At 41.2% G+C, this 24,860-nt stretch overlaps 1 protein-coding gene across 4 annotated transcripts in view; it reads left to right on the top strand.

The window, feature by feature from the left end:
• The window catches only part of ECPAS (Ecm29 proteasome adaptor and scaffold), a 114,418-nt gene that overhangs the window by 14,388 nt on the left and 75,170 nt on the right, over positions 1 to 24,860 (top strand). For all 4 annotated transcript variants that reach the window (XM_070055536.1, XM_070055535.1, XM_070055538.1 and 1 more), the window contains 5 exons: positions 8,991 to 9,121; positions 13,810 to 13,926; positions 16,804 to 16,922; positions 18,399 to 18,548; positions 23,627 to 23,795. In XM_070055536.1, the coding sequence (XP_069911637.1) occupies positions 8,991 to 9,121; positions 13,810 to 13,926; positions 16,804 to 16,922; positions 18,399 to 18,548; positions 23,627 to 23,795 (686 nt within the window). The remainder of the gene's footprint in view (positions 1 to 8,990; positions 9,122 to 13,809; positions 13,927 to 16,803; positions 16,923 to 18,398; positions 18,549 to 23,626; positions 23,796 to 24,860) is intronic.

Below are 24,860 nucleotides of genomic sequence, written 5' to 3'. Positions count from 1 at the left end.
TTCAGAACTCTGGCGTAGAAGTCATCCGGACTTGCCTCCACGTCATTCTCTCTGATGTTGTGCTTCATGGGGTGGGCTGAAGGTGCTCGTGTCTTACTCTTAATCTAGTCACTCAGGAGGCTTACCTCTTTGATCCCAGTTTTGATGACCTTAGGAAGGGATGAATTGTGCCAGGAACCTGTCCCTGGCATGTTGGCTGTGGCCAGTGTACAAAGTCTTGTTACACTTAGTTGTCTAGTAAGATCTAGTATCTTCATCTACTTTTCTCTGCTTCAACCTTCCTGTAGTTAGAAAGAGCATTAGAGATAGACTGCCTAGGGTTTGAAACTTACCCCTGCCACTTAATTGCCTTGCAAACTTGGTTGACAGTGTTTTGTAGGCTGTTTCCTTACTTGTAAATTGGGGCTAATTTTGCCTAGTTGGTAGGTCATGCATTGGAGGGTGGTGGTGTGTTCCATTGTGCCTGTGTAGGGTGAAAACCTCTCTGGGTTCAACTTCTGATGTTGTGTTTGTGTCTTATTAGCTTGGTGATCTTTGGTAGATCAGTCAGGTTATGAGTCCCAGTTTTTAAGCTGTAAATGTAGAGACACTCTACCTCAGTGTTTTTTCTGAGGCTCGAAAGGCCATCTTAAATTGCTTTATGACTGTGGTGTGTATTTGTGTGTGTGTGTGTGTATGTATGAAGTCTAAAGCAAGTTCATAAAAAATGCATAATATGAACAAATATGCATGGATTTCAGTTTCTGTTGCACCAAAATAAATTTACCTTTTAATTCCATCTTCACAAACTTTTTGAAGTATCCTTGTATGCAAATCAGAATAAAGTAAATACCTTAGGAAAACTATTTCTTCCTTTTTAAAAAATATTTTCATTTTATTCGAAAGATCTTTCATCCACTGGTTCACTCCTCAAATGCCTGCAATAGCCAGGGCTGGGCCAGGCCAAAGCCGGAAGTCTAGAACTCCATCTGGGTCCCTGAGATGGGTGTCAGGGACTTAAGTATGTGAGCCATTACCTGCTGCCTCCCAGGAATCTGGAATGGAGCTTGGACTTAAAGCCAGGAACTCTGTTGGGATGTAGGTGTCCCAAGAGGAGATTTAAACTGCACCAAATGCATTCCCCACCTCACCCCCCCCCCCCGCCAAAATATTCCTTTGTGAAATATTTTATTATAGTATGTTTCCATGATCTTTTTTTAAAAAATAATTTATTTACTAGAGAGAAACGGGGGAGAGAGGGAGGAGGAGGAAGTAGAGAAGGAGGAGGGAGAGAGAGAGTGAGAGAGAAAGAGAGCAAGCACGCTTTCATCTGCTTGTTTACTCCCCAAATGCCTGTGATGGCCAGTGCTGGGCTGAGGCTATAGCCTAGAGCCTGGAGCTCCATCCAGGTCTCTGATTTGGGTTGCAGGAACCCAGTTCCTTGAGCCATCACTGTTACTTCCCAGGGTCTGCGCTGGCAGGAAGCTAGACTCAGCAGCAGAGCCTGCATGTCGAACTGAGACACTGTGTGATGTAGGACATGGGTGTCTTAACCAGTGTCCCAACTGCTAGGCCAAGATGCCCACCCCACTAATAGATCTTCATTAAAATACCTTCTAGCTTTAGATTATTAATTGATGTATGATGTGAGGGCCAGTAGTTTAGATATTTTCAGCTTCTGCTTAAGACCTTCAACTTGTGTGTATTTTGAAATTTATCTTCATATTCAGAAAAGATTTGGTTCTTTCTAGAAAATTTTATCAGCCTTAAAAAACCTGAAACCTGGGGCTGGTGCTGTGGCATAGCAGGTAAAGCCTGCACACCGGCATCCCATTTGGGCACCAGTTCAAATCCCCGGGGCTGCACTTCCTATCCAGCTCCTTGCTAACATGCCTTGGAAGGCCAGAGAAGATAGCCCCAGTGCTTGGACCCCTGCACCAGTGTGGCAGACCTGGGAGAAGCTCCTGGGTCCAGATTGGCCCAGCCGCTGCTATTGTGGCCATTTGTGGAGTGAACCAGCGGATGGAAGATCCCTCTCTCTGTCTCTCCTCCCTTCTCTCTCTGTGTTTCTGTCTTCAAATAAAATAAGTAAGTCTTAAGAACAAAAAAATTGAAACTTACCGCTCAGAAATAACCATGTTTTCATTCTAACTTACACAACTAATTCATGTATATGAAATAAATTAATAACAGTATAAACAAATAGAAAAGAGTCCTGTGAAATGCTACTATCTTTTTTTTTTTTTTTAAGATTTTTATTTGTTTACTTGAAAGTCAGAGTTACAGAGAGGCAGAGGCAGAGAAAGAGACATCTTCCATCCACTGGTGCATTCCCCAGATGGCTGCAATGTCCGTAGCTGCACTGATCAGAAGCTAGGAGACGGGAGCTTCCTCTGGGTCTCCCACGTGGGTGCAGGGGCCTAAGGACTTGGGCCATCTTCTACTGCCCTCCCAGGCCACAGCAGAGAGCTGGATTGGAAGTGGAACAGTCAGGACTTGAACTGGCGTCCACATGGGCAGCTTTACTCGCCACTGCACAGCGCCGGTCCCAATGCTGCTGTCTTAAATACAGTCCTTTCCCTGTTTCTTTAAGCTGTATGTGTGTATACATAAGTGTGTATATGTGTATATTTGAGCTGTATGTGTGTATACATAAGTGTGTATATGTGTATATTTGCATACTTCCTGAAGAATGTTTTGGTGTTTAGGTTGTTCTTTAAAGGTGACGTATCTAAGGAAACTGATTTATTGCTTTTTCCTTTTTTTCACATGTTTTTCCCACAAGTAATGAATGATATGAGTGAAAAACTATTAATTATAGGTGTATTACCTTTTTAAGTCCTGTAAGAAGATAGCTTTACCTGCTTAACTCAGAAGTCAAAGTTATTTATTTTAGACCATTTTAAGAATGAGTAATTTGTCTGGATAGTATTATTACCTTAAAACTCATTTGATAGTGTTATTTCTTAGTTCTGAAAGTATGAAGTTATTTCTATTTTATAGGCTAACTTTGGGTAACAATGAAGTCCTTTAGCCTATCGTCATTTTTTCCTTGGAAGTAGGAGGAGAGGATGAAACTAAAGACAGGTGAATGGTATGAATTAAATAATTACTTAAAGTAAGTGAATATTTTTTAAGACTTATTTATTTTATTTGAAAGGCAGAGGTACAGAGAGGCAGAGAGAGAGAGGTCCTCCATCTGCTGGTTCACCTCCCAGATGGCTGCAATGGCTGGAGCTGCACCCACCTGTGCCAGGAGCCAGGAGTTTCCTCCAGATCTCCCACAAAGGTGCAGGGGCCCAAAGACTCAGGCCATCTTCCACTGCTTTCCCAGGCCATAGCAGAGAGCTGGGTTGGAAATGGAGCAGCTGAGACTCGAACTGCTGCCCAATATGGGATGCTGGCACTGCAGGTGCAGCTTCACCTGCTACACCACAGTGCCAGCCCCATGAATATATTTTTAATATATTTTTTCTCCTTAAGTGAATATAATAGTTGATGTGAGCTAAACTGGAAAGTGTATGTTTGTGTTTATGGTTTTGGTTTGGCATTTAAGACCTTCAGAGTTTTGATAGTTTTCCTTTGGGAGCAAATGTTCTTATTAATTTGAAAACGTATTTGAATAGAATTGGAAATAGTGAATGTCTTTGTCCTGCTCCTGAACTTGGGAAAGGTGTTTAGTGTTTTACTAGAAAGTATATTTGTTATTTTTCGCAAACATCCCTTATCAAATTAAGAGAGTTGTCTTCCTAGTATATTCAGCATGGAGAGTTTATTCTCATCTGTTTTACATGAATCGGATGTTGCATGTGATCAGATACCTTTTCTGAGGGAGGCATTTGGCAGGGACACCACTTGGAATACCCACATCCTGTAATGGAGTTCCTACTCTGCTTCTGATCCAGCTTCCTGTTAATTTGCATCCTGGCATGCAGCAGGTGATGGCTCAGGTACTTGGGTTCTTGTCACCCACATAGGAGACCCAGATGCAGTTCTAAGCTTTGGCCGTGTTCAGACTGGCTGTTGTGAACATTTGGGGATTGAATCAGTGGATGAAAGGTTCTGTCTTTGTCTCTTTGTTTTTACCATTCAAGTAAATCACAATAATAAATAAATAAAAATTTAAAAATACCTTTTCTGAATATGCTGAGATGATCTTGATTGTTATTTATTTTGTTAGTGTGGTTGATTGCACTGATTTTTAAATGTATACCAACTTTACATAATGGGAATAAGTCCCATTTTGGCATGATGTATGAGTATTTCCCTTTTATATGTCACTAGATTTGATTTGCTATTACAGTCATGTTCTGCATGACAATGTTTTGGTCAGTGACAGATTGTGTATGTGATGATAGTCCCATAACATTATAGTGCCTTATTGTAGCCACCTTAGTGCGTGTAAGTACACTCTATGATATAGGGCGATGATGAAATCAGCTACCTACACATTTTCCAGAACATATCCCTGTGTTAAGAGCACATGACTGTATTTTACTTATGAATTTAATATTTTGTTATTTTAATTGTGTGTATTCATGAGAGAGAGATTTTATTTGCTTTTGGGATACCCTTGTTTGGTTCTGGGGTTGTGCTTACCTCTTAACGCAACAGGAAGGCAATGTTTCATCGCTGGAAGAGGTTGTGAAGAATTCAGTGAATTCATAAGGTCCTGGCATTTTTCTTTTTAAATAATACATTCAGTATTTGTGGTAATTTGTGATAATTGTGGTAATTTTTTAAAAATAATAGATTCAGTATTTGTGGTAATTTAAAAATGACTTTAACCTGTTTTTAAAGGCAAATGTTTCAATTGCAAGTTTTATCATTGTGGTTTTATCGTTAGAAGTAATAGAAGAATCCTTTAAATGACTCTGTGCCCAGTGCGTCTCCATTTGATGAACTCTTCTGTCCCCAAGGTGTTATATATAGTATGGGACTTTAGCTTTTGGCCTGACTTGGTTTTCCTTTGGGGTTAGTAACATCCAGCTTATGTAGATATTGTGGGTGAGATTCTGCTAATACCTGTAATTCATTTTCTGTTCCCAGCTGATGGAATGTGTATTCTCAATATTTGATAGGCTCCTGATTTGTTTATTTTTATAATAGTAGTTTGCTTTATTAAAAAAAGAGGCAGTGGACATTTGGCCTAGTGGCTCAGGTGCCGGTTAGGATGCCCATGTCACATATTAAGAGTCCTGGCTCATATTCCTGATTCCAACTTCATTGTCACTGAAGATCCTGGGAGGCAGCAGGTGCTGGCTGAAGTAGTTGAGTTTCTGCCCCACCCACGTGGGAGTCCTGGATTGGGTTCCTGGCTGCTGGTTCTGATCCCAGCCCAGTGCTAGATGTTGGGGGCACTTGGGGAGTGAGTTAACAGATGGGAGCTCTCTCTGCGCCTCTCTCTGCTTCTCCAGTAAAGAAAATAAAAGGGGCTAAAATTCAAGGAGTAATGTATTGTTGCAGTTATAACTCCACATTATATATTTTATATGATACGTATTTACTTAGAGTTAGGGACTGTGCTTACTTCAGATAACACTTTTGGGTTCATGCAATTCCAGGGCCATCCTCACATGTGACTAGCTACCTACAGATTGGGAGTCCCACAGATTCTGTCAGGTTCAATCATGTGCCCGAGTGACTCAAAATTCAGCAAAACCCTTTGCTTATGATTACAGTTTTATAGCAGAAGGATGCAAGTTAGAACCAGCCAGTGGGGCAGACGAGTAGGGCAAGGTTGGGGAGGGCTCCGGGTGGGAAGCTTCTGCTGCCCCACATTCCTCTCCCAGCACACTGGTGTGTGATGATTCACACAGAGAGTACTGCTGACCGGGGAAGCCTCGCTGAGCTTTAGTGTCCAGGGCTTTCCTTGACCAAGCATGATTGAAACGTCGTCTGTGTGACTTGATTTCTAGCTCCCTGGCTCAAAGCTGCAACACTGTAATCCTGCGATTTTTCTATCTGTCCCTCTCTCTTTCTCTTTCTGTTAGGATTGATTTATTTGAAAGGCAGAGTTACAGAGAGAAAGAGGAAGACAGAGATCTTTCATCTGCTGGTTTACTCTCCAAATGGCTACAATAGTCAGGGTTGGGCCAGGCTGGAGCCAGAAGCTTCTTCTGGGACTCCCACGTGGATGGCAGGGTCCCAAGCATTTGGGCCATCTTTTGCTGGTTTCCCAGGCCATTAGAAGGGAAGTGGAGCATCTGCAACTTGAGCCAGTGCCCATAAGGGATGCCAGCGTCGCAGGCAGTCGCTTAACCTGCTGGGTCATATTGCCAGCCCCATATAGTTAGTTGTAGAGTGATCAGCCCTCAAACTGAGATATCCTTAGGGATCCACTGTGAGTTCCTTCCTTAGCATAAGCTCTCAAGGGGTGATCAGAGGGTCCTGCCATGAACAGAGGTAGTGCAGTTGCTGGCTGCAGTGCCACGGTTAGGGTTACTTCCCCAGAATGAAGCCAGAGGTCTGCAGAGATCTGTTGTTACTCAGTTACATGAAATAGGCATTCAACATGATAGCTGCATATAATATTATATAATGTTTCACACGCACATTTCATCCTCCCAGTATCCTGGTGCAGCTGCCTTGTGTTGCTCTTTGTAGATAGGAAAATTACCTGAGAGTTTTAGTTTATTAACTAAAACCAGTAAGGAAGGTGCCATGAAAATACAGATTCATTGGCTTCACTATATCTCTTAAAGTCTCCAAGAGAACTGTTAATTGGGCTTTCACAAGTGATAGTAATTATAGTTTGTGAATATTGGCCATTTAAATTTTTCTCATGTTCTCCATGTGCATGTTGGTTTATGCACACATGTACAATCTAGATGTTTGACATAAGTTCTTAATTGGTTCATGTGAAACAAAGGATATTTTCTCAAGTCACATTTGTGACTGACATTTGGAAAACCTTGGTTGTATGTTTTTGTATTTTTTTCAGCCATTAGGCACTGGTCTGAGTGTTGTGGTCAGTTTGTGTGGACCAGGGCTGCTGTAAATTTATGTGTACTAACTTCTGTTAGGTCTTGCACACTGCTTATGGCTGTTTATTTTGCTGGTTTCCTTTTCTTCACTGTGACAATTAGAAACCTTTGCCTTCTACTGTCACACCTCTCGTTAGCCCCAACCCTGGCCTCCAGTTCTCCACAGAGGGCATTGCACCAGTGAAAGCCATCAGAAGGGAATTCTTCCAGGCTTTTCCATAAAATTTAGAACACTGGTTTAGTCAGTACCAGTGCTTCTGTTTGCCTCCTGTTATTAGGACAGAGATGGCCTCCTTCTATCAAAGGTAGTTCTTCACATGTCCTGCTCTTTAATTTCTCTATCTCCTGTGGCTTTTCTCATCATTTAAACATATTCAGATCTCATTTGATCGAAGCAATGAAAAATGATTATTCCTTCCCTACATCATTTTAATCTTCTGCTGATTCCGGTACCTTGTGCAGTCTGCTTTTCCCTCTGCCACTTCATTGAAACTGCTTGAACCAAGGTCAGATGTGAACTCTTGGTAAAAACACTGGATTCTGTTTAGGTCTTAGCTACATCATTTGAAATGATTCACTGCTGCCTCCTGGAAACTCCTTAATAATTCTTCTGACCCAGTCCTCAGTTTCTTCCTATTTTTGTTTATTGCCTGTCCTTCCCTTTTTCAAACGCTCCTTCTATCCTTAGATGCTGCTGTCCTCAGGCTGCTTGTGTGCAGTATTGTATATACAACATGTGTGTATGTGCATACACAACATAAACGTACACACAGACAGACGTGCGAGGTAAATCTGGACAGTGTCCATGATTTTCCCATCACGCTGTATACCTATGGCCGCCAAGCTCTGGCACAAAGTAGGGTTTAACTACATACTCGAATGAATCAAAGCGTGACCTAAATAAGGGAGTGAGCGCTGTGTGGACGGAAGGGTGAATTTAGATGAGCAGGGAGGGAGGAGGAGGAGGAAGAAGGTTGAATTGCAGTTTGTCATGATTTATGTGGGCTGCTTCTTTATAGCAGTGAGCTTTTTCTAGTGATGTTTTCTGACTTTAAATTTGTATATTTTTCCATTGTTGTGAGTACTGCCTGAATGAGACACTTTTGAATCTTTGGGCATTTTCTCAAGCAGAACTCCTTGAAAACAGGGTCATTGTCACTCATAGGTGGATGGTGCAGGCAAGGTGTTTTAGATGACAGCTACTTTCAAGTTCTTACTCTGCTGCTCGTTGCCTTAGGGACTCCTGAAGACTCCCTGCTTTTTCGTGTTACACAATCTTTCCAACTGTGTAAGTCCAGTACACATTTTTATGTAGATTTCAAAATAAATTTTTCTCTTGGAAGAAAGTTATGTGAGTATAATAATTTGTGTGCCACAGTTGTGCATTTGTGTTTTATATTTTTTGTAATTTATTTCACAATGAAGATGATTAAAAAATCCTACAGGACTAAATTTTTTTTTTACATCCCTTCATATACAAAAGAAAATTCCAGATAGTTCAGACTTGAATGCAGAGAGCATCCTCCATGATTTTTTTTTTTTTTTTTTTAAAACAACCATGGCTTTCTTTGAGGGGCTTGGGTATCCCTTCTCCCAGCATAGTTCACGGGCCGGTGATGCTGTGTTTGGAGAAACTTCACCAGAGCTGTGTTGTCCTTGGCACCTGGTGAAAGTTTTCCCGCCTTGATCTGCTAGCAGGGTCTAAACTCCTTCGAAATCTTGTATTCTTTCTCATTTCCAAGTCCTTTTGAAAAACTCAGGAACTTTCTGTGATTTAGGACAGAATTTTATTCTTGGCTTTGTTTTCCTCCCTTCTGTAGGTCAGTTAAGCATGACAGTTATTACACAATTAGCTAGTAAACCTCTAGTGTTGTGCAGCTGTCTCGAGAGTCATCTGTGTACAGGGCTGGATATAGTTAAAGTTTTGAGTGAAGGGTTTGCAGTACAGGAAGAAGAATTAAGCTATAAAAAGTTTTTATCATATTTGATTTGCTAAATTATCCTTTTTTCCTTTTTAAATTGTAGATCAGCTTGAACGGGTCTTTTTACGACTTGGCCATGCTGAAACAGATGAACAGTTACAGAATATTATATCTAAATTCCTCCCTCCAGTTCTGCTCAAACTGTCCAGCACCCAAGAAGGAGTACGTAAAAAGGTAAGTATGTTGGGACAGTTGTGGGAAATAAATGACTAATGAATAATATATATTCCAAAGTGAGTTTTCCATTTCCATTGTTGAAATCTAAGTTCATGATCTTAATAATGGCCCTTCAAAACGGAGTGTAAATCTAGAACCAGCTGTGGTGATTTAAAAGTAGCTTTTGTTTGCTTAGCAAAGCTGCATTTAGTATCAGTTGTACACTTGGCATCAGTGCCAGATAGTTATTCTGGAATGTATGGAAGCTTGATCTGAAATCCTTGCTCCTGAAAGTCAGGTGGTTATGGGGAAAAAATGTTCTTCAACCGCTGGCTGGCAGTGAACAGGGGTACTTCAGAAACTTCATATAAAATGGAATTTTAAGTTAAGTTTATTGTGATGCAAAAAATTTGAAATCTGGGGCTGGTTTTGTGCCTCAGCGGCTTAAGCTGCTGCTTGCTACACTAGCATCCAATATCAGAGTGCTGGTTTGAGTCACAGGTGCTGTACTTCTGAACCAGCTCCCTCCTGATATGTCTGGGGAAGAAGCAGATGATTGCCAAGTATTTGGGTCCCTGCCACCACGTGAGAGACAAGGATGGTATTCCTGGTTCCTGACTTTGGCTTGGTCTAGCCCTGGCCATTGGAACTATTTGGGGAGTGAACCAATGCATGGAAGATCTCTCTCTTTGTCTCTCTCTCTGCTTCTCAAATAAGTAAAATCAGTCTTAAAGACATTGAAATCCATGCAGGTACATAGTTATTTTTTAAAGAATTTATTTGAGAGGTAAAGTTACAGACTTTTGAGAGGGAGAGACAGAGAGAAAGGTTTTCTGTCCTCTGGTTCACTCCCCACATGGCCCCAATGGCTGGAGCTGGGGTGAAATGAAGCCAGAAGCCAGGTGCTTCTTTGGGTCTCCTATGTGGGTGCAGAGGCCCAAGGAGTTGGGCCATCTTCTACTGCTTTCCCCGGCCATAGCAGAGAGCTGGATCTGAAAAGGAGCAGCCGGGACTGGAACCAGCATCCATATGGGATGCTGGTGCCCCAGGCGGAGGATTAACCTATTGTGCCACCACTCCAGGCCCCCATAGTTTTTTATAATATGTGTTTCTATGAACTTTTTGAAGAATCCACATATGCATGAATTTCAAAACTTTCTGCACCAAAATAAACTTATTTTTTTTTAAAGATTAATTTATTTCTTTGAAAGTCAGAGATACACAGAGAAGGAAGGAGAGGTAGAGGTAGAGGTAGAGACAGAGACAGAGACAGAGACAGAGACGAGATCTTCTGGTTCACTCCTCAAATGCTACAACAGTCAGGGCTAGGCCGCCACCTGGAGCTCAATCATCAGTGTTCCCTGTGGGTGGCAGGTACTCTAATGCTTGAGCTGTCACCAGCAGTCTCCCCGGGTGCCTGTTAGTAGGAAGCTGGACCAGAAGCAGAGCTGTGACTCCAACCCAGGCACTCTGATATGGGATGTGGGCGTTCCAAGTGGCATCTTAAGTGTTGTGCCAGACACCTGCCTGACATGTCGTTTCATTTGATCTTCATAATAGCCTTTGAAATGTTACCATTTGGTTTCTACGAATGAAATTAATAATAATGGCTTAAAGCATTGAATGTTTATGTGGCCATTTTCTCATTTTGCATTATATAGATACTTTTACTGATAGATGAAAAAACTGAGGGTCAGAGAAGTTAAATAATTTGCTTTATTTCACATGACTAACAGTGGGGTTTACAAATATATTTCCAAAATTCAACTGTTTTCTGCTAGGTACTGCCTCTAGTCATGGTTAAGTGTGTTCTTTATATTATGTATGAACGTGAATTCAGTACACAAAAGGTCAATTAAGGAAAATCTTTTGAGGGTAGACAACAGGATGACTTGGGAAACAAAAGTTTTCCTGCATGTTTTGTTTTCACTTGATGTACATTTCCCTTTTTTTTTTTTTTTTCCTATTTTGAAGTGTAGCAGCTTTATCAGATTTGATGATTTCTAGAGTCATGTACTAATATTAATGCTTCTTGCAGATTATAAAACCAATGTAATAATTGGATTTAAGTAATTCTTAATAAAAAGTTACAAATACTGAACACAAATCTACAATGCAATTACTACTAAGGAACTTTTTCCTGCTATATAAAATTAGACTCATTTGAAAGAAAATTTTAAAAATAAATAGGAATATGAAGAAAAAAGTATAAACTCAATATACAAACTTTTATAATTGATGAAACTAAAATTGTACTGTGTTTTGTCTGTTGTAAGGGATTTTTGATTTCCTTACTGTCAATTTGATAAGGCACATTAGACTTAACCAGAATATTCTGTAGCATAGCTGATAATTTGTGAGTAAATTGGGCAAAGGAGAGAGAAATAAAAGTTTGAGATTTCTGCTGATGTGTCATTAGTATACATTTCCTATTTTAAGGAAAAAGACTTGTCATGTAGAATTCTTCTTTATAGCTAGTTTTGTATATTCAGACTCATCAGAATAGCTAAAAATTTAAATGTGACCATATACCAAGGAGCAACACATGCACTGGTGGTAGGATCATCATGAGTGTAACCAACCAATTTGGAAACATCTACTGATGCATACTGCATGACCAAGCACTTTTAGTCCTGGCTTATATAAAACATGAAGAGAGATCTTCTATCTGTTGTCTCACTCCTCAAATGGCCACAATGGCTAGGGTTGGTACAACCCAAAGCTGTAGCCTGGAGCTCCATCTGGGAATCTCAGGTTGGTGGCAGGAGCCCAGAGTACAGGGGCCATCTTCTGCTTTCCCAGGTGCGTTAGCAGGGAGCTAGATTGGAAGCAGAGCAACTGCAGTTTGAACCAGTGCTGTGATAGGGGATGCTGATGTTGAAGGTGGCAGCTTATCTCACTGCACCACAATGCCAACCCCTGGAGTCCCATCCTGCCTATGCCACTTGCTGGCTCTGTATCCTTGGCCAGGTTACTTTACTTTCCTGAAACTATGCTTGCTCTTCTGTAACTTGGGAATTATGACACACCTCACGGTGGTTGTGAGAATACAGTACAAAATGCTGGGCACAAGTGCAGAGTACAATGAAACTACTTGGTAAGTGATGATTATTGTATTACTGTTTTGTCATTCATTTAACAAACATTGGTTAAAGATTTGTTTTTATTCTTAAACACAGTTCACCTATTTCACTGTTGCTCTAAATTCCTTTGAAATTTTGCTGTCACTATTAAGCATCCCTACAGCTTTCTTAAATGCTTGCTCTGATGCTAGAGTACACATTTTAGAAGTGGTGGAGGATAGCATAGTTCTGGCTCTCCAGGATAACTATCTTTAATTCTTGAGTCTTTCTTAGTTGAGGTTTTCTGAAAATCTGTTCTCAGTGCTCAGTTTACTCTCTTAGTGGATGGTCTCTCCATTCGTAAGCCATTCATGTCTTAAGCCCCTTTATCTCTGCTCCCACCCATGGGAACCATTGACTTGTCAATTCTTATTTCTGCTCTTTTCCTTTCCTTTGGAAGAGGAAGCTTGTTATTTCATACATACTTACATTTAGTAGGATCAGATGATGTTCAGAATAAACTAAAAATACATAGGCAGTTTGCTAGAATTTTTCGTTAATCCAGACCCTGTTTTTTTTTTTTTTTTAAATACATACTTAGAGTATGTGCTAGAAAGACTTCCCATTCATTGGCTTACTCCACAGATGCTTGCAGTGGCCAGGGCTGGGCCAGACTAAAGCCAGGAGCTGGGAACTCATTCTAGTTCTCATAAGTAGATGGCAGAAACCTAGTTACCTGAGCCATCAACACTGTCTCCCAGGGCCTGCATTAAAGGAAGCTGAAATTAGAGTTGAACCCAGGTACTGTAGTATGGGATGTAGACTTCTTAACTGTTGGGCTAAATGCTTGCCTCTAAATGCTGCTTTTATGACATCTTATCACTCTGGACTTAGCATCAGATGCAGTGTGCTGTGTTCTCTTAGACCCCTCAGTTGATCCTCTGTGAGATTCATGTAGTCTCTAAGGCTCAGTGTTCCTATCTTTTATTTTCCATGGAGTTGTCCTTGATCTGGCAGCAAATACTTCTGTAAATCCACAGTATCTTGAACCTTTTTGTGGTTCTGATGGTATTGCAGTCAGTTGTTTTCTGGGGGACTGTGCTGCAGTTTAGGCCCAACTTGGATCTCAACTTTTTTTTTTTTTAAGATTTATTATTTATTTTAAAGTCAGAGAGAGATCTCTTTCATCAGCTGCTTCGCTCCTCCGATAGTTTCAATGGCTAGGGCTGGGTCAGGCTGAAGCCAGGAGCCAAGAGCTTCTTTCAGGTCTCCCATGTGGGTATTAGGGATCTAAGCACTTGACATCTTCTTCTGCTCTTCCCAGGTCATTAACAGGGAGCTGAATTGGAAGTGGACCATCTGGGACTCGAACCAGTGCCCATATGGGGTGCTGGTGTTGCTAGCCCCTGAATCTCAACTTTAACCATAAGACATTGTAAAAATAAATTTACTAGTAAAACCCTGGTGCATGGATTCTTGGGTGGTGGCATTTTGGAACAAGGCTCTGATGTTGTGTACTCTCTTGCTGGGATGTTGTATTTATGTCCTTTAAAAGAACAAAATACTTACAAAAATAAGTAATATCTGAGAGATGAATTTGCTTTGGATATGATGGGTAACATCAATTTCTGTCTCTGTATTTAGGTAATGGAACTGCTAGTCCATCTGAATAAGCGTATAAAAAGCCGCCCCAAAATACAACTCCCAGTAGAAACACTGTTGGTTCAGTACCAGGATCCTGCCGCAGTTTCCTTTGTCACAGTGAGTATTATGTTGGATCATGTTTTTAAAATGATTTTATCTTTCATTTAAAAAAATTGTATTTCATTTATTTGAAAGTCAGCAACAGATAAAGATTGGGCCAGCCAAAGTGAATCAGAATCTTCCATGTGGGTGGCAGGGACCCAAGTACATGAGCCATCATCTGCTGTCTCCCAGAGAGCACATTAGCAGGAAACTAGAATCAGGAGTGAAGCTGGTGATGGAACTCGGGCATTCTTTTTTTTTTTTTTTTTTTTTTTAAGATAAATTTAACTTATTTGAAAGACAGATTGACACACAGAGAGACAGAGATCTTCCTTCTGCTGATTCGTTCCCCAAATGAGCACAATGGATGGAGCTGGACCAGGGTGAGATAGCAGCCAGGAACTCTGGGTCTCCCATGTGGGTGATAGCATGCCAAGCAGTCAGACTGTCATCTGCTGCTTTTCCCAGGCACATTAGCAGGGAGTTGGATGGGAAGTGGAGCATCTGGGACTTGAACTGTGCTCTGATATGGGATGCTGCATCTCCGACAGTAACTACCCACTGAGCCACAATGCCAGCCCCATCAGGCACTCTTTTCTGGGGTGCAGGTGTCTGAAGTGGTGTCTTAGCCATGAGGCCAAATGTCTATCTTGGAACATGTTTTGACTTATAGTACGTTTTCTTTCTGAAAACATCTGACCTTCAGTCGTATCTCATCAGTGTATTGGCAAGTTTTTGTGGCACAGCAGGTAAAGCTGCCACCTGCAACTCTGGCTGCTCTACTTTTGATCTAGCTCCCTGTTAATGGCCTGGGAAAAGCAGCAGAAGACGGCCCAACTGTTTGGGTTCCTGCCACCCACGTGGGAGACCCGGATGAAGCTCCTGGCTTTGGCCTGTCCCAGAACTAGCTGTTGTGGCCATCTGAGTAGTGAACCAGTGGATGGAAGATCTCTCTCTCTCTCTCTCTCTCTCTCTCTGTAACTCTGAGTTTAAAGTAAATACACAAATCTTAAAAGATACACTGTTTTTGCAATTCGGAGAAGAGACTGCTTTAAAGAAAATGGTAGGAATGGGCCGGCGCCGCGGCTCACTAGGCTAATCCTCCGCCTTGCGGCGCCGGCACACCGGGTTCTAGTCCCGGTTGGGGCGCCGGATTCTGTCCCGGTTGCCCCTCTTCCAGGCCAGCCCTCTGCTGTGGCCAGGGAGTGCAGTGGAGGATGGCCCAGGTGCTTGTGCCCTGCACCCCATGGGAGACCAGGAAAAGCACCTGGCTCCTGGCTCCTGCCATCGGATCAGCGCGGTGCGCCGGGCGCAGCGCGCCGGCCGCGGCGGCCATTGGAGGGTGAACCAGCGGCAAAGGAAGACCTTTCTCTCTGTCTCTCTCTCTCACTGTCCACTCTACCTGTCAAAAAAAAAAAAAAAAAAAAAAAAAAGAAAATGGTAGGAATGGTGTAATCAGTGGCAGTTTACGTTGGGCAAAGGGATGATGGCAATATGACTTGGAGATCTGTTGATATATAATAAAGAATGATTTGATTACTTGTAAGAGATTATATGATTTGATTATGAATAGAGAGGAAGAATTATGTTGCATAGGTATGAACAAAGGATAATAGAAGAATAAAGGAATAAAATGGCAAGAAGAGGTGTGAAGGCTTGAATTAAAACTGTTTCTTGGGCTGGTGCCATGGTGTAATAGGCTAAGCCTCCGCCAGCAGTGCCGGCATCCCATATAGGCACTGGTTCATGTCCTGGCTGCCCCCTTCTGATCCATCTCTTTGCTATGGCCTGGGAAAGCAGCAGAAGATGGCCCAAGTCTTTGGGTCCCTCTGTATGGGAGACCCAGAACAAACTCCCGGCTCTTGGCTTCGGACTGGCCCAGTTCTGGCCGTTGCAACCATCTGTGGAGTGAACTAGCAGATGGAAGACCTTTCTCTCTGTCTTTCCCTCTTTGGTCTCTAACTCTGCGTCTCAAATAAATAAAATCTTTAAAAAAAAAATCAAAACCAAAAACCCTCTGTATGTATTCAGAAGGATAATCCTTTGAAATAAATTTGAAGATGCAATAAATCTCTTTTCCTGATGGGTCCTGGTATTGAGGCCCAGTCTATGAATCTGAACATCAGGAGGCACAGACATTTTGGAGCCACTTACTTACTGGTCCAGACATTTCATCTGTGACCATTCTGGATACACAGCTCCATCATACATGTTTTTCGTCAGTAGGCAGGTAGAAAACCACATGCCAATGAAAATGCCAGATAGAATGTCTTTAAATAAATAAGCTTATGGAGCTTGTTAGTATTAGTGGAGAATCCTTGGAAGAGCAAATTTTTATCTTACGGGTAAATCCAGATAATGTCTCTATGGATTTGCTTAAAATGTGACATTCACGTACATTATAGTGGTTCAAACACCCATAGCACCCTGCTTCCCTTGTTTTTTCATCCATTGGTGATGCAGTATCATAGGTTATTTTAGTAATTGATCAGTTGGGAAGTGACTAACCAGTGCTTAGGATTTGCTAGCATATGGTCTTCTAGCTTGTAAAGATTAACACAGCAAACTGGGAGATCTGATGCCAGTGTGCTGTCCAGGCTTAGAAGACTTAAATGATCATTTTTCCTCCTCGGTGATTAGTAGTAGTATATGACTCCAGGTCATGTTTCCTCACATGATACCCACCTTAAGCATTTGGAGTAGTTGGGACTGGAATTCTTCCTCTGAGATTTAGTAGTTGGTGAAACTGTGATAAACTTGCGGAAAGAGGATGATTCATATTTGTGATTGTTTTTGTTGTAACTCTAACTCCCTAGGTTATTGACCACATGTTTTTGTTGAAATCACAGAATATTTCCTTCAGGCTCACATACTTTTCTCTTGTTGTATTAGAATTTTACTATAATTTATGTTAAGATGGGCTATCCTCGCTTACCAGTGGAGAAGCAATGTGAACTGGCCCCCACGCTTCTTACTGCCATGGAAGGGAAGCCTCAGCCCCAGCAGGATAGGTATGGTTTCCTCAGCTACCTTACTGCTCTCCTGCAGGCACAGCTGCTTCGCAAATGCAGAGCCGTACATTTGCTTTCGCTTGGGCAAATGGGCAGGCTTGAGCTCTTTCAGCTGGTAAATAATTCAGCTTTCTATGCAACTTCAGAGTCACTGTTTCATTAATACTATTACAGAATTTCTTCATATGAATATCGAAAAATGAGCTGAACGAACAACCATTTCTAAATTGAATGTGTTTTTCGCTTGGTTATTGTGAAGCAGTTAAGTTTTTATGATTGCAAAAATGATAGTTGAAATCCTTTGCAACAGAACATTTCCATATTGGAGAACATAAAGCTGCAGGACAGTTTTCTGGAGGATCAGAGCCTGTTTGTGTTGGTATGGGGATTGGAGAGGTGGCCGGCTTTACATAGCATCATTTGTTTCTGGCCTTATCCCCAAGTTCTGGTTGTGAGTCCTGTCGTAGAGTCATTATGAAGAGTGCAAAATTGTGGAAGAAAGATGGATTTTAATAATACTTTCAGTTCACTTTTTACAGCATATTTATGTTAAGAGAAAAACTGGGCTGACGCCGCGGCTCACTAGGCTAATCCTCCGCCTTGCGGCGCCGGCACACCAGGTTCTAGTCCCAGTCGGGGTGCCGGATTCTGTCCCGGTTGCCCCTCTTCCAGGCCAGCTCTCTGCTGTGGCCAGGGAGTGCAGTGGAGGATGGCCCAGGTGCTTGTGCCCTGCACCCCATGGGAGACCAGGATAAGTACCTGGCTCCTGCCATCGGATCAGCGTGGTGCGCCGGCCGCAGTGGCCATTGGAGGGTGAACCAATGGCAAAGGAAGACCTTTCTCTCTGTCTCTCTCACTGTCCACTCTGCCTGTCAAAAACAAAACAAAACGAAAGAAAAAAAAACTATACCACACCACAGTTTTTAAGTTTAATTTATAAGTTAAAAACTTTACAAACACTGTTTGAAATTGTTTTCATGTGTTTTAAGATATCAAAAAATGTTACTGAAAGAAGGAATTATTGAAGCTATGTTACTTAAATTTACACGTGGAATTTTTACTATTCAAAATATTGATAGTTTAACTTTTACTTTTTTAAGATTTAGAAAAACGTCATTTTAATTGTATGCAAAAGAAAAAATTTATTGAAAGGGAATGCTGTTAGTTGAACTTTGTCTAAGATCCATTATTAAATCTCTTCAGATGTTAAGCTTGGATCCAGTTTAGATACATTTTTTCTAGACGTTTTTAGTGATGAGCTAGATTGGCTAAATGCCAGGTGTCACTCAGTGCATAATGAGCTCTCAAAAACAAAGGGATCTACCGTGTCCCTAGATTAGGGCTTTGGACCTTAGTGTAGTGTTGAAAATGAATGACTCACTGCCAGTTAGTGTTTTGTGATTTTTGTTCTGTCATTTGGATGTATAAAAACTTTTGTTTTTTAAGTAGTTGCAATAAATGTAATTGTTTTTTCAGCTTAATGCATCTTTTAATACCAACCCTTTTTCACATGAAATACCCTGTTGAATCGTCAAAATCAGCTTCTCCGTTTAATCTTGCTGAGAAACCAAAGACTGTGCAGCTGCTTTTGGACTTCATGCTAGATGTCCTTCTGATGCCTTATGGGTGAGTTGAAAGATAAAGACGGAACCATGTGTCCTTGTCTTGACCGCTCTTTAGATGTGGAGTCAAGTGCTGTTTCAAAGGAGTCAGCTCTCACTTGTAAATGGATGCATCTCAGAATTTCTGCTGTGGATCCGCCTTCTAAATTCCTACTTCCCTGGTTATTTTCCGTATGGATGCCCAGCTGCTCTGGCAATTTCAGACTCGGCTGTCCATGCTGAAAGCTGTCTTTTCACATAAAAATAGTTTTACTTATTTTTTTTAAACTAAATTTTAAAGTAATCACAGGTTATTAAAACTATAGTAGTATAACATTCTTAACCATTTGTTTGACAAAGTATAAGATAGAGTTTTACAAAACTATATTTGCAGCGATACTGATTCAGGTATTTCTTTTTCTTTTTTTAAAATTTAGCTCCTACCTATAAGAGAGAACATGTAGTATTTTTCGATGTATTCTGTATATTAATCCTTTTTCAGATAGTTTTGCTTTTGTTTGTGCTTTGGGGGTTTTGTCCAAGAATTTGTCCCTACGCCAATGTCTTGGAGTGTTTCTCCTGTTTTCTTCCAGTAACTTTATTGTCTCAGGTCCTAAATTTGAGTTGATTTTTATAGATAAAGTAAGAGGTATGGATCTAATTTCATTCTTCTACATAGATACATCCAGTTTTTCCACTGTACGGTCTGAGCACTTTTATCAGAAATCAGTTGGCTGTATTTACGTGAATTTTTGGGCTCTCTGTCCTTTTCCATTGTTCCGTGCAGTGGTTTTTATGCTGGTACCATGCCGTTTCAATTTCTATAGCTTTGTAGTATGCTTTCAAGTCAGGTGTTAATGATGCCTCCAGCTTGATTTTTCTTATTCAGGATCACCTTGGCTATTCTGGGTCTTTTGTGATTCTATATGAATTGTAGAATTTTTTTTGTAATTCTCTATTGAATAGCATTGGAATTTTGATAGGGATTCCATAGAATCTGTGGATTGCTTTAGGTAGTATAGACTTTTTTTTTTTTTTTTTTAAATGATTTGTTCATTTTTTTGAAAGGTAGGGTTACAGAGAGAGGGAGAGACTCAAAGAGACAGATCTTCCATCTGCTGGTTCACTCCCCAAGTGGCCACAACGGCCAGAACTGTGCCAGGCTGAAGCCAGGAGCCTCTTCTGGGTCTCCTACGTTGGTGAAGGGGCCCAAGCACTTTGGATTATCCTCCACTGTTTCCCAGGTGTATTAGAAGGGCACTGGTTCAGATGTGAAGCAGCTGGGACTCAAACAACCCCATGGGATGCTGGCACTGTGGATGGTGGCTTAATCAGCTATGTCACAGCACTGGTCCCTCCTGATTTTTTTAAAACACAGATTTTACCAGATCTCACCAAAATCCCTGGGTTCTCATTTTCCAATATGTGTCTTTGCCTTTTTATCAAACTTTTTTATTTTTTAAAGATTTATTTCTTTAGAAAGTCAGAGTTAGGTCTTCAGTCTGCTGGTTTACTCACCAGATGGCTGCAAAGGACAGCGCTGGGCCAGGCTGATGCCAGAAGCCAGGAGCTTCACCTTGGCCTCCCATGTGGTTGGCAGGGATCCAAACACTGGGGCCATCGTCTGCTGCATTTTTCAGGTGCATTAGCAGGGAGCTCTTTCCAAAGTGAAGCAGCTTGGGCATACTGTTGTCCATAGGGGATTCCGGTGTCGCAGATGGTGGCTTCACTCACTGTGCCACAGTGCTGGCCCCAGCCTTTATCTTTCAAGAGAATGCAATTCCCTCTGCTTAGAGTGCTTCCCTATCAAAAAGAAATACAGAAATACCAAAAGACAACAACAAAAAAACTGCTTTGAGAAAGCACCTCAGACTTACTTAGGTAGAAACTCTATTTCTGACATAAAATTTCTTGCCCTGGGCAGATAGAATTTTACTGTTTTCTATGTCCTTATAACATTGAAATCTTAGCTCTACGGCTACTTTGTGTGTTTATTGCATTACTGACATTTCTGTTTGATGGATTTTGAACCTCTTGTAGACAATACCTATTTTATTTAGCTTTTGTCCTTGGCATAGGGCCCGGGTTGTGATCTGTTTCTAGCCTGCTCACTTTGTCCTCTGCCAGAATAGTTTTTTTTGAAATTCTCCTTTCATCAGGTTTCTTGCCTGATAACCAGTTCATGATAAGCTCTATATACAAGGCTCCAAATTATCTGCTCTGCAGTCCACAAATAAGAGAGTTCATTCTTATGCTTCCTTTCTCTTACAGTTTGCTTTCCTCGGTCTGTCTAGTTTGGGGGCTTTTGAATGCTGTATTCACTCCTACTACTTCGGTCATATAATTTCTTACATCCCTGTGATTTCTTTGCTTCTGATGTCATGGCAGATGCTGTTGTATGTATTGTGTTGTCTCAGCTTGCTCCAGATGGCACATCCCAGACTTAGACCTTGTATTTCTTTTTTTCTTAAAAGATTTATTTATTTGAAAGAGTTAGAGAGACAGAGAGACAAAGAGACAAAGAGATCTTCCATGCGCTGGTTCACTTCCCAGATGGCTGCAATGGCTGGGGCTGGGCCAAACTGAAGCCAGGAGCCAGGAACTTCTTCCAGATCTCTCACATGGGTGCAGGGGCCAAAGCACCTGGGCCATCCTCTCCACTGCTTTCCCAGGCACATTAGCAGGGTGCTGGATCGGGAAGAGAGCAGCGGAGACTGAAACTGGCTCCTATTTGGGGTGCCGGCTTTGCAAGTGGTGGCTTAACCTGCTTTGCCACCATGCCGGACCCCGCCTTATATTTCTTGTATTTAGGTTGATGTTTTGTAATGTTAGCTGTTCAGTACTTAGTAATCAAGTTAATGCCATTAATCTTCATATTTCTTAGAAATAAATGGAGGCTTCCTTTTACATATGTTAAATCAGGCAGCTAGCATTGCCAGGTGATTGGCTTTGGGAATTATGAGAGTACTTTGAAGATTTCATGGAAAATGGGAGTGAGTATTTAGCTTAGTGGTTCGGACACTCAGGTAGTACTTGGGTTCAATCCCAGCTCTGACTCCTGACTCAGCCTCTTGCTAAGGTAGATCTGGGGACAGTGGTAACAGCTCAGATAATTGGGTTCCTGCCACCCATATAGGAGACCTGGGTTGAGTGCCCAGCCCCTGGCTTTAGCCCTAGCCCAACCCTGTCCATTGTGGGTGTTTGGAAAGTGAACTGATAGATGGGAGCGTTTCACTTTCTCCTTCTCTCCCTGTACTTCTCTCTCTCTCATTCTCTCCCCTTCCCTCATTCTTTCTTTCTCTCTCTGTTCTCTCAAATTAAAAAAAAAAAAAAAACTTGAAAAATTGAGGTAGAAGATAAGATTATTTTGGTGCATTGTTTGAAATTCATAGTTTTTTTCATACTGCATATTTTCCATTAAATTTTTGAAGACTCCAGGTAAACCTTGAATTCCAGATTTAAGAACATAATCCACTGATTCCTCACATTTTTCTTACCAGTGAGCACTTACCTTATTATAGATAAATATTAAAGTGGTTCTTCAGTAGGTTTTTTTAAAAAAAGATATTTTTTTAAAGATTTATTTATTTACTTGAAAGAATTACGCAGAGAGAGGAGAGGGAGAGAGAGAGAGAGGTCTTCCATCCGATGGTTCACTCTCCAGTTGACCGCAATGACCGGAGCTGCACCGATCCGAAGCCAGGAGTAGGGGCTTCTTCCGGGTCTCCCACGTGGTTGCAGGGGCTGGGCCATCTTCTACAGCCTTCCCAGACCATCAGCAGAGAGCTGGATAGGAAGTGGAGCAGCCAGGACTCGAACCGGTGCCCATATGGGATGTCGGCACTGCAGGTGGCGGCTTTACCCACTACGCCACAGCGCTGGCCCCGAAAATAGATAAATTTAAGAAAATAGATAAATTGAATGAATATGGGATGTAAGTAATATAGAATAATTCATATGCTATCTGGTTCTGAGTGTTTTCTTTAACTTGTATCGTAGTGAGTATTTTAATAATCAGTATGATAATAAAATTTTCAGGATAGGATTTTAGAGTTTGAAAGGATTTGAATTTATGTAAAAATTTGATTTTGTACATGAGAAAATACTAATTTAATCGGATCAATATGAATTCATTGGAATTTTAATTTATACTTGATGCTAAAAAGGAAATGATAAATCAGTAATGAGGTTCTACAAAGGACTTTTGAATATGTAGTGGGAAAAGCTAATTCTCTTGTGACTTTTTCTCCTTGGTCTCCTTTTGATTTTTTTATTTTGGGGACATTATGTGCTTGTGTGGTTTAAAAGTTCCAGGTGTGTGTGTAGGGGGGATAGGGCTGTGGTACAATGGGTTACGCTACCATTTGCAGTGCTGGTATCCTGTGTGGGTGCCGGTTCAAATCCCAGCTGCTCTACTTCGGATCCAGCTCTCTGTTGATGCGCCTGGGAAAGCAGAAGAAGATTGCCAAAGTGCCTGGGCCCCTGTGCCCATGTGGGAAACCCAGAAGAAGCTCCTGGGCCCGGTTCCAGCCATTGTAGCCATTTGGGGAGTGAACCAGCAGATTGGAGACCTCTCTCTGTGCCTTTCTCTGTAACTCTGCCTTTCAAATAAAATTTTTTAAAAGAAAGTTCCAGTGGGTTTTCTATTATAAAGAGTTCAAGAAGAATTGAATTACATCTTAGTAGAGATGAGAATGGTCATAACAGTGTGCTCTTGGGTATAGAGTGTTGGGTCCTCACCACTTGTCCCAGTCAGCAAACGTTTCTCTGTATTTGTCAGTTGTCAATTAAAAGCTCAGAATGTGGTAGGTCCATGGTGGCTCTCACAGGGCAATGGTTTATCGATTAAGGGTGAACAAAATGTTTTTCTTCGTTGCTGGTAACTGTTGTAATTTGTTTATAACCACATTGAGTGATATATTCTTCTGGTTAATTTTAGAAGATGTAGGTTCTTATTTAACCTTGAATTTTTCTTTATGATGAAATTTTTATTTCAAATATTTATTTTTCTAGAAAAATACTGCAGGAGGACAGTGTATGATTGAATTTTATGTGTAAATGCAGTTGCTCTTGTAGAGAGTTAAAGATGTATCTCCTTTCCAGATACGTGTTAAATGAATCCCAGAGCCGCCAAAATTCATCTTCTGCACAGGGTTCTTCTTCAAATAGTGGGGGAGGTGCTGGAATTCCACAGCCTCCCCCAGGAATGAGCTTTTATGCAGCTAAGCGAGTTATTGGTGATAACCCCTGGACACCTGAACAGTTGGAACAGGTATGTGACACTGTTTGCTCTTGATCCTGTACACGTGCCCCTGTGCAGTCCATGGAAGCATGTGCAACGTAATTCCAGTGTATCTGGCTCTGTAGTGAAATACTCTGTTGGCAAGGAGCAGTTGATGTAATGTGCTCGTCTTCTGTCAGTTACTTGTTAGAGCCCCAGGGAAAGGGAGGAGTGGGAAGTGCTCTGTAGTTTCTCTGGGATTGCTTATGTATTTCAAGTATAAAACACAACCTCCTTGTAAGTTGAGTATATTTAACTTCTGTTGTCTTAGTTTTCAGTTATAGGTTTGATAGTCACCTAGCTCCTTGGGTGCAGTAAAAGTGAAAATGTTGGGGAAAAGCATGACCCCCTTTTATATTTCTTCCCGGGAATTTAAAAATTGGCATTAAGCATTTTATTCTGGATTTAAACAGGACACAGATGTTCTCTGAGCAGCTTTTAAAAATGACTGGTGCTCTACACACAGAAGGTGCCTCAGTGTGTCTGTGTCATCAGGCACCTCAGGGAAGAACAGATGAGATCAGTATGTAATTATTTTGGAATTCAAGCAACATGGGTTAGTCCTCTAATCCTTCCTTCATCTCTCCATGGCAGTTTAAATGGTTTGATCCTTTTCTTTTTGGGAATGTAAGTGACCGTTGATCAAAAGAATGTTCCCAGGAGAGGGAAAAAAAGACGAGTGGGACATTCTTGCTACCTACAAATTGGTAGAATGTTTTATTCAGTAAGAGGTATGGTTGATTAGCTTTACCTCTTCATGTTTTATAGGTCTTTATTTTTTTTTCCTCTTTAAACTATGATGCAAGTAAGAAAGGTAAATAGTAACAGAAGCTACTCTTTATTGAGTGTGATCTGTGTGACAGGCACTGTACATTATCTCATTTAATCCTCACAGCTTCCCAATGGGGTATAGAAGTTTGTTCCTTCTATTTTCTAAAAGGCACTGCTGTTTTGAGATTCATCCAGGTCAATGTTCTAGGACCAGTCTTTGAACCTAGGACTGTCTGAGGGCGGGATCTGTAATTGCTAGAGAAGAGTAGTTAATACTGAATTGTA

Source organism: Oryctolagus cuniculus, chromosome 1 (genome assembly GCF_964237555.1).
Source record: "Oryctolagus cuniculus chromosome 1, mOryCun1.1, whole genome shotgun sequence".
Taxonomy (NCBI): domain Eukaryota; kingdom Metazoa; phylum Chordata; class Mammalia; order Lagomorpha; family Leporidae; genus Oryctolagus; species Oryctolagus cuniculus.
Note: the sequence above shows the minus strand (reverse complement) of the source record. Positions and strands in the feature narration are given on the sequence as shown.